Source organism: Ptychodera flava, chromosome 14 (assembly GCF_041260155.1).
Source record: "Ptychodera flava strain L36383 chromosome 14, AS_Pfla_20210202, whole genome shotgun sequence".
In the NCBI taxonomy this organism is placed as follows: Eukaryota; Metazoa; Hemichordata; class Enteropneusta; family Ptychoderidae; genus Ptychodera; species Ptychodera flava.
In genome coordinates this window covers 39,766,690-39,777,085 of record NC_091941.1, presented here as the reverse complement: position 1 = coordinate 39,777,085, position 10,396 = coordinate 39,766,690, and the positions used below count along the sequence as shown (strand labels likewise).

The 10,396-nt window shown below is 36.1% G+C and overlaps 1 protein-coding gene across 3 annotated transcripts; it reads left to right on the top strand.

The window, feature by feature from the left end:
• The first annotated feature begins 1,745 nt into the window (after positions 1 to 1,745).
• On the top strand, positions 1,746 to 9,450 carry LOC139150477 (organic solute transporter subunit alpha-like). Of its 3 annotated transcripts, none has more exons than XM_070722866.1 (8): positions 1,746 to 1,923; positions 4,084 to 4,161; positions 4,439 to 4,593; positions 5,273 to 5,346; positions 5,478 to 5,636; positions 6,356 to 6,467; positions 8,123 to 8,375; positions 8,667 to 8,833. In XM_070722866.1, the coding sequence occupies exons 2-8, from the start codon at positions 4,110 to 4,112 to the stop codon at positions 8,693 to 8,695; spliced, it is 834 nt and encodes a 277-aa protein (XP_070578967.1). In that variant the 5' UTR covers positions 1,746 to 1,923; positions 4,084 to 4,109; the 3' UTR covers positions 8,696 to 8,833. The 3 variants fall into 3 exon arrangements, with proteins under 3 accessions (XP_070578967.1, XP_070578964.1, XP_070578966.1); XM_070722863.1 differs by having other exon boundaries at positions 1,749 to 1,923; positions 8,600 to 9,450; XM_070722865.1 differs by having other exon boundaries at positions 1,749 to 1,923; positions 4,051 to 4,161; positions 8,600 to 9,450.
• Positions 9,451 to 10,396: the final 946 nt, after the last annotated feature.

Sequence of the window (10,396 nt, the reverse complement as noted above, 5' to 3'; positions counted from 1 at the left end):
CTTAATTGAAAATCAAAAAATCAATTTCCCCATAGACTAACCATTGTTAAATTTATTTCTGTGGTACCAAACTTTGCACGATAACCCCAGATTTTTTATTCTTGATTTGGTCGAAAGTTTCCTCGTGGAAAGTTTGAGCAAAAGATTAATTCTTCCAATTCTTTCGATTCACGAACTACCTTAAAGGTATACAGTCACCTGTAATCTAAATATGCCCATATACGGTCAAAGGGCGTTCCTTGGTATTCAAAATGCCCATCTGGGGGCGTTGTTTGTAAAAAGCGGCCACCCGCTTAAATCTGTGATAGGTTAAATTTTCTCTTTCCATGGTAACTGTGGCAAATTGGAACAGGTGACAGTTAACCTTGAACCGTATCCCATCAAGAAATAATTTGTATCAATTGGGGCTGTGATATTATATTACTTCCGATGTATTTTACGATCTTTGCTTTTCGAATGGGCATTTAACTTACAACATCAATCAATGATTTCAAATTGTTTCAGATGTGTTGAAGAGTATGATTGACAATCGTGAATAGACAGTTTTCAATGAAATGATGTAGTACGAAATTCACTGACAGTAAAACGCTTACATGACAAAGATTTATATCCGACTTCATACCTGTGTTCTGTATTGTCTTTTTGATATCGTTCGTTGGATATAGTATGGTCAAATATCCTTTAATGGATTGACTTTCATTCGTTGAATCGTAGCTATGTTTCGCAATTTGTATGACTGAGTCCAAACTGCATCACAAAGTAATATCCTTTCTATTGGTCATATATTATATCTCTACGGCATAATCACGTCTCGATCAACGAGTCGCATCTCAATCTCTCGACAACGTAAAATACTGAGAAGGGTGACTTTGAATAGAAACTAGCTTTCCAAGATCACCTCTGGCACACTGAAAACAGTTAATAGAACAACCCTGGCATTTCCAATTGCACTATACATTTGTAGTCCTTCCTTCCATGGTCTCCAACCGACAAGATGAATCATCTAAACGCTCACAATCTGTGTACATGGACTATATGCAAGGTTATCTCGTTCTCGATGATATGCAATATTGGTAATGCTCATTTTAACCTCACACGAATCCATTATTTAGCTGTAAATGCAAGGTAAAAAATACCATTAATACCCGCGGGTGGTTTTGGGTTTTGCGAAAGCAAAATATCGGAATTTTCACCAGGTCGGCCAGATAACATTGTTCCTTGGATTTCTCATTATTACTATAAGGAAGGTGAGTGGAATGTTGGAAACATCTCCTGATGAATCTGTATTTTGCCTCAATAATTTCATTATGTTATAGACTGAGTAGTCCCTTCAAGTACACATCATGTGACATAAACAGACGCTGAGTGTTGTTCGAATTATTTGACCCTTTTCAATAGCATGACAAGACAGAAAAAGGTGGCGATCAGTGATTCGGAACTCAGGGTACGTGCAATTTAGAGCAATTCTTAGCTGATTTGCTAATTTTCAAATAATAAATATCACTTGTTTCAGACGAACAATTTTGATCGAGCCTGGTTTTGAATTCGGAACAGAGAATTACCAGCAATGCAACTGCTAAGAGCAACGCACTTAACGGAAAATAAACAGGAAGACAGGGAGTCACGAATGCAGAGGGGTTGACATCGATATCTAACTTAGTTGACTGCCTCAAATTAGATAATATTTAACAAGACGATGCCAGATATCGTCTGTTACCTAACACTCAACTGGTACCAGGTGATCGATATTTGCTATCAGTAGCTGAATCAAAGTCAACAGACTAGACTCCGTTCTGTGGGCGGACACCAATGTTAGTGACGTCGGTTTGCAATGGTGTAATTGTCGCAATATTTGCCAATTTGACGATATTCGTCAAGTCTGATCATTGTGACATTCTCACAAGTTCGTCACCGTTTCCACAGGTAAGATTCACACACGTTTACAATTCACACTTTGTCTAATTTCTGTCTTTTTGTCGCAGCCATGGAATTTAACAACAACATTATTTTGCTCTGTGCATCACAGAAATAGGAACTCTTTCTACGCGGTATCATATTGCCATCAGCCATGTGAAATATCCAAATAATCGTTGACAGTACTTCTTTTATATATCCATGCCTTATCGACCCATCGTTTCCTTGTTAAAGAACAATGGAAATTTAAGCCTAATTATGCCATAGAAATTCAAAGTTTGATTATGCTAAAGTCAATATACACCTAACATACCGACAGATCTGTAAAACTTTGAAGTATGACTGGAAAATCATCCCTTGATTTCTGTTAAACTGTCAACGTGGCTTACAATCATATTGTGTATCATCAGCTTTGGCATGATAACAGTGTTAATCGCTGGTACATCACGCGTTCATGACCATACTGACCTTAGCTGTGTGGACTTTTCACCGAAGTCCTAGAGGCACTGTATCTAACGTTAAGGCATATGTGTCTAACGGTAACCTGAATGAATCACATGGGCTGGACAGCCACATTATTCAATGCGTAGATAGAAATAATCATCGGTTCATAATATTGTATACTGTAAATACACTTCCACCATTCAATATAAGCCTCCTGTGTAAACTATATCAACTGGCTACTCCGTTAGATATTTATGAAATCGTTACTTCAAATTGGACTTCTCCATCTGTTCCAATGGCGTAAGCATTACTTTGAATACTTGTCTTTCTATTGATATGTTACAAAATACACAGATACTGTGAACAATTTGACTTAAAACATATCAGACACTTCAAAGTTCAGAAGATGCGATTTCACCCATGACCCCTCCACAATTATTTTCAACTTATTTTCAACGCACCCATTTATAGGTGACCCTAATTGAATTCGTTAAATCTTATATTACATCACTTATGAACTTGCTGGTTGTTCAAAATACTTCTTAGGAAACACTGTAACGTTTTAGTCGTTTGCTTTTGTTGACATGTCACTGTGTAACTAAGCTCAGTCAGTTCAGTTTCATCACTAGGCGACACTCAGCAAATTTCTTTCCAGAGATGACCTTATGTAGTCATTTGTTTGGTGTCGCAAAATTATGAACAGTATCAATTCTTATCGCCGAACAAAGGAAAACAAGGTTAATTGTATATTAATACAGAGGAAGATAACTTTCATATCCGATTCATCGAAGAGGTCTTTACCATCGCCAAACACATACAAATGCCGATTTTTGACGAGGATTAATTAATTCCCAATGCTCTTATGTGCATTGTAACGTGTCCCAGACAACATATTAGTACAGTATGGCATCGTTACACTACTCTTCCATGGTGTTTATTGGATGAGGCATACATTCACTTACAGCTCTCAGATTCATCTTTATATTTGTACTTGAGAGCTGTTAAGTTTAAGGTCTTCAAACTATGATAACGATAAACAGAATATCAAATCGAAAATTGACATCTTCGTCGATGGGATTGGTACAAAGGTCGTCAGAGCAAACCAACATCTTCATCTGATTTCAATTGATGGTTACAGTGGGGAATTTCAATTGATGGTTACAGTGGGTAATTTCAATTGATGGTTACAGAGGGTAATTTCAATTGATGGTTACAGTGGGTAATTTCAATTGATGGTTACAGAGGGTAATTTCAATTGATGGTTACAGCGGGTAATTTCTTGATGTCGAAATGACAGAGACGGCTACATTCAAATATTTAAATGAACGATAACAATTTAGACTGGGCCATTTCTATGTTGGTTTTTAAATGCGTAACTATGCCGTGACGTCATTTTCTGTTTATAAATATTACTGGAACTTTGAAGCCAGTCTGCATTTTTTCTGAACAAATATCCATTCTGTTCTCGATCACGCGTTGTTATTCAGTTCTTTTCAGTTCTTTCAACCCACTGTGATAAGGCACTGAAAACGTTAGTCTGCCAGGATTAGTGACTGCATTGCCCCATTGCCTGACACTGACATTCTCATCCTCAAGATCACTGAGAGTATTTTGATATTCCAATTTTATACTTCGGCGACCAATGGCAGCATAATATTACACGATGAAGTTGACTTGTCTTCAACCTCTCAGACAGGTGTGTTTGTCTTTGGTTTTCCTATGCAGACGCTGTATTGATCGGATGACAAAATATGGGATATAACTGTAGTGATTACGCCCCCTCTTCAGTGGATCTTCTGAAGAGTAAGTATATACAAATCAATATTTTTAGTGTTCAAAGATCGAAGATGATATGAACAGACAACACATGCATTTGGTTTCAAGTGACGTAACGTTAACTTTGTGTGCGGAAAATGTTGACCTGTCCCGTGTCTTCTTTGTGGTTGTCATTTTCTGTTACTGTTCTGATTTCTTGTTGGCAGCGTCAGATACGAGACGTACAGAACTGTTCTCATCTAGCAAATAATGTAGCATTATTTGATTAACATAAGCGTGATCGGTTATTTCATTTTCATTTTAGAACTCAATGGTGCTGGAATCGCCATATTGACGTCATGCACCGTATGTACAACCGTTGTTGTCATATTCTATCTTGAAGCAGTGTACTATCTCTATAAACGAATAGCCAACAAATACAGAAGAACCGCTGTCTTGTGGGTTCTCGGTGTATATCCGGTAAGTTCATCTCAACTCCAAGACCAAGATTTCTGCATTTTATACAGCAATTTTATACTAATCTAATGTTTTACTTAAAGCTTTAGATGTTATCTTACTATAATAAAGAAGATACACAGTAAAACATCTTTCTAAAATTGTCAGAACAAACTAACGAGCTCATTTGAGTCCACTCACTGTTAACGCAAAACATAAATCAAACAGTCAGTTTATTTATGCGTTATGTATATGTTTGTACCGTGGACCTCTGCTGTCTATGTTTGTACAAGCCTCCAAAGTGTTGGTAGATGTCCGAAAATACGAGTTTGTCGGAGTGTTTTCACCTGTCACACGAAGTTTTTGCGAAGTCAAACCACTTATGTTCAATTCAATACAAGAGGTCAATTGAATCAATTCACTAGTTCTCCCACTTAGTATACAGGGATTAAGCCTTTAACCATGGGTACATTACAATGTCTTTACAAACTTTCAGCATTAACGATGTCATGCATTTGACAGAGTAGTCATCAGTAAAGCTGACGTCACAAATAGCCAGCGTTACTGATCCAGGGTCACCAAACTACAAATTAGAATAACTAATAGAAACAGCGTGACATTTGTCGTAATCATCAGATGGACTTGGAATAATGTTTGAAGTATTCAACCGATTAGTCATTTTCCCTGTGCGTGTTTGTTTCAGGTACACTGTATCTTTTCACTGATTGGTTTATACGTACCACTATCATACTTAATCGTCAATCTCACCTCTTCCACGTAAGTAGCCCATTCATTTTCTTTGTAGTTTTATTTTTAACATTTTTAACATTATTTGAAAGCCGTTAGAATATTTTCTTTTAATTGCGCTTTTCAAAATATATGATGAACTATTCTGCTCTTTCTTATAGATATTTATCTATTGCTGTATATCTCTTCCAAGTCTTGATATTCGAATTTTATGGCAGTGATCGTGAGTTGTATAAGAAACTGGAAGGTAAAACCTTACCCATGACAGAATTACCTTTGTGTTGCTGTTGTAAGTGTCTACCTGAATTAACATTGACCAAGTAAGTAATCATGAAGCACATCTAACTTTGTGAAAGTTTAAACGTACGTTTTTTTCTGTCGAGCTCCTTCAGATCATGTGATACATTCTCATTAGTCAACATGAATGCCAACGTTAAAGTGTACCATTCTTGACAAATTGTTGGTTTTTTTCATCGAAAACCTGATGAGACTGGTTTAAGCGTTGGTCATGTCCCCATCCCTCTGCATGCGTACTGACAATTTTGGCTTTCGATTAAGTTGTTTTATTCAAAATGACAACGCATTTGCCCGTCTAATTAGAATTGAACAGATTGCATTTAGTGATTTTACAATATTTGATCATCCTGCAATACAAAGTGACACCAACATGAATGACTTAGCAATTTAATGGATGTGATGCAAAAGTTAAGACAGATATTAACATTTCGCACTTTTTCAAATAAGGAATAGCGAAAGCATGACAAGTTTTAACCACGGCGTACACTCTATGAATTTCTTTAGGTTATCAGATTAATTTGCAGGTTATACAGACCGTAAATTTAAAGTACGTCTCACCACGAAACCGATCCTATTATGTCTACCATTATGACGGCCTTGAAATGCAATAAACATTACATTACATCATATTATGTCTACCATTATGACACTGAGTGTCTGTGTGTGACGCCACGCTGTTATTTTTTTCTTTGTCCGTGTTGTCTTTCTTCGTGACTCACTGACACGTGATTTTCTCCTGAAGGAAATTCATGAAAAGAACTGGAATAATGGTATACCAGATAGCTGTGTTTCGTCCAATCGTGCTCTACTGTGAACTCATTGCCTGGGCTGATCGGGGATATCAGTCTGGACAGGTGAGTCTGTATTGGGTTATAGTACAGTGAACAGAGAGAAAACAGCAACAAATAGACAGACAGACATGTAGACATACATACATACATACATACATACATACATACATACATACATACATACATACATACATACATACATACATACATACATACAACTTGTTAAAACTTGTTAAAAATAAGAAATTGCATTCCTGGCAAAACAACTTAGACAAACTAAACAGTCTTCATGCTAACAACTCACATGATATGTGGAAATTGATCAAGTACTTAAAAAATAATGATAAAGATAATAATACTGGAGATTGTATCTCAGCATCAGCATGGATGAAATTTTACAAAAATTCTTGCTCAATTAAAAATGACAGGTATAATGATTTCCAACAGCAAATTATTGATAGTTTAACATCTGAAGAAACTAAGAATCAGGCTAATCAGCAGCTGGATAAGTCAATAACAACTAAAGAACTGTTATCATCAATTAGAAATTTAAAAGTAAAAAGCAGCAGGGATTGATGGGTTTTGTATAGAGTTATTAAAACATGGTTCCTCCTTTCTATGTAAACCCTTAGCTAAATTATTTAATGCAATTCTAGATATATCCAACTTTCCAGACATCTGGAATACAAGCATTATGACACATTTATTTAAAAAGGGAGATAAATATGACCCGAAAAATTATAGGGGCATTTCTGTCGGAAGCTGTGTAGGAAAAGTTCTCTCTTACATTCTAAATGAAAGGCTAAATAGTTTTTTAGATGACAATCATATTATATACATAATAATCAAGCTGGATTTCGCAAAAACCATCGCACAAGAGATCACATATTTACCCTGAAGACAATAATACACAATAATATATTAACAATAAGCAGAATATTTATGTTTGTTTTGTTGACTTTGCTAAGGCTTTCGACTCGGTATGGAGAGTTGGTCTTTTTCATAAACTTCTCAAAAATAACATTAATGGCAAATTATACAGACTTATAAAACACATGTACACCAACACAAAAATACACATCAAAACAAATAATTTTATCTCGCCCAGCCTGAAAGTTGATAAAGGAGTAAAACAGGGCTGTGTTCTAAGTCCTAGTCTGTTCAATTTATATGTCAATAACTTGAAAACAAATCTAGACAAAGTAAATACTCAACTACCAGTGTTGAATAATACTCCAATTAACTCATTATTTTACGCTGATGACCTCGTCTTTAATCTCTACTTCAAAAGAAGCTTTGCAGAGGGAGTTAAATACACTACACACATTTTGCTCTAATTGGAAACTTGATGTTAATTTACCGAAAACCCAAGCAATTAATTTTAGTAAATCTTCTTTGATAGATAAACACTTATTTAACTATGGTAGTACATGCATCAAATTTGTTAAGAGCTATACATACTTAGGACTGACAATTAGCTTCTATTATTATACTGTAATACATTATCTTTATTGAAGAAAAATTTGAACTTATTTTTGTATCACACTTTTATTGCCACAAATGTGATGTAAATCCTATAAGCAAGCAATAAAATATTATTATTATTACATACATACATACATACATGTGTGCTCACGTGCGTGTATGTTGTATGTCATTGTAGTAATATACATGCATATTATGTCTAATTCGTGACTGTTTAACTTTTAATTCCACAGATATCCTGGAACGATCCCTATTTCTACATAATCACTGCTACAACCATATCAACCCTTGTTGGTGTTTATGGACTTTCAATTATTTACGCAGCCTCCAAAGATCTCTTAGAAGGTTTCCGTATGCACGCCAAGTTCGTTTGTTTCCAGCTGGCAATGGTATTCGCAAATATCCAACCATTAATCATATCAATATTCACCTCAAGTGGCGTCATCAAATGCAAACCTCCAATAGATTTTGAAACAAGGGCTTACTGTAAGTATCTCTAAATTCTATCTACGTCTGCAGCTTTGATGTACAATTAACATTTATTTGGTCACGCTGGATGTATAGCAACGCATGTTTTGTAAATTTCAAATACTTGTTTTGTTTTCTTCGTTTTCTTGAAGTATAAACTACGTATCATATGTGATGAACACCTGCATGAAACTTTAAATTTACATTGGCACATAATGTTTGAAAAAAATGTTATGTTTCAGGGATACACAATTTTCTACTAATCTATGAGATGACGATAATCTTCTTTGCTGCTCATGCATTCTACAGACAAGAACGAGGCAATGTTGATAATATAGTGAGACTTAAGTACTCCAAAGATGACAGCGTCACAAACATAGACATCACCACGCATGACAGTAGAGGCTTCCATGGACATGTCGAATCCATAGAGGACGCCTTCCACAATGGTACCGACCTTGATGCATCCTGTGATATCAAAGACCCGTCCGAAGAAATTGATGTCACTGTGGCATCGATCGAAAACAAATTAGGGTCAACCTTAGAACAGAGTAACGGATCAGTGCATAGTCCTTCACCATTGACGATGTTTAATCCCGAATTAGTTCATCGACGTCCCCAGGAATCTTCGGAAACCGACAATCCGTCATCAAATGCATAACCTATAGTATGACACACGCCCTCACGTCCCACATATGAAATTCAGGCTACATTAAAGGTGGCAATTGTGTAGTATGGTCTTGTGTGCCGCATCAAAGCCATCAGAATCGGTTGAATGACAATTTTAAATGCTGACACCAAACGTGTACGTCTACGTTCGTATAAATTCTTGTGACTGGTTATCCCAGATGGGATGCTTTTTTGAACTATGTTTGTGAATTTTTAGTTACTTCGACGGACAGCTTAACTTAAGCTTTGAAGCTGCTTTACCTTGCAAGATGTTGAGAAACATTTGTAAAATGGTCAGCGTAACCAGATACTTTACTAAATTTCCGATTAGTTTTTATCGTGAGAGTCGTTGTCGGTTGTAACATCAAAAATGTAAGGACGTCATCATGGGATAGGTTAGGGACTGGTCAGTTTCTTCGGCCTGGGGGGGCCGGTGGATTCATGGGGGGGGTCACCCTGTTTTTGACTTTGGTGATAGGGGGGGTCACCATGTTTTTGAAATGCCCAATAGGGGGGGTCAGTGTGTTTTTGAATTTCAACACAGGCTCATCATTGCCTAAAATGCATCGTGTCAGCCACAAATTTCATCCAGTTGCATTTTTCGGCGCGCCCTTCGGGCGCGTAGCTTTAATAATCAGACATATTTTTCAGAATGCCCAACTTTAACATATCAGGCATACATACATCAGAGATATATGTATGTTCAATATTTTTCAGCATGCTCTTCAAGCGCATTACTTTAATATATCAGACATTTTTCAGCACAATTCCTGTGCATTACTTTAATATACAAGACATATATATCAGAGATATCAGGATGTTTCATATTTTTCTCCGCGCCCTTCGGGCGCCATACTTTAATAAATCAGAGATATATGCCAGAGATATCTTGATGTTTGCTAAGTGAAAGTGTACTATTATGAAATCTGCATTTCATATGAAAAGCATGACAAATTCCTGGTACTTTTCTGTTCTCTCTTTGAGAATTCAGTATGAGAAAGCAACATGCACAAATATCAATGTTACAAGAAAAGGTCATCTCAGACTCTGCACACATCAGATTTGGCTAAAATGCCTCTCAATGGTTCCTCAGGAGATTTAATTGGATGGCTGGCAAGTCTTAACACCCATCAAAGTTTTTTTGTTTGTTTGTTTGATATTAATGATTGACATCCATTTCTGTACAACAGTTCAGGACATCTGGTTAAGCATAGAAAGTGTGAAATACATTCACAGCTCATTCAAATGTACTTTATTCAGTGACACTTTGAAATTCCTATCTTACAACTGACATGCCAACAATTTCATTAAAACACAGAATGACAGTTAAAATATAAATGTATGTAAAATATAATATATAAAATATAATA

Excerpts from the sequence above, each read along its gene's own strand:
- LOC139150477 (XM_070722863.1), top strand. The coding sequence starts at position 4,110 with ATGGGATATAACTGTAGTGATTACGCCCCCTCTTCAGTGGATCTTCTG. Across the intron at positions 4,162-4,438 it reads TTCAGTGGATCTTCTGAAGA|AACTCAATGGTGCTGGAATC; the intron begins GTAAGTATATAC and ends TTTTCATTTTAG. Across the intron at positions 5,347-5,477 it reads GTCAATCTCACCTCTTCCAC|ATATTTATCTATTGCTGTAT; the intron begins GTAAGTAGCCCA and ends TCTTTCTTATAG.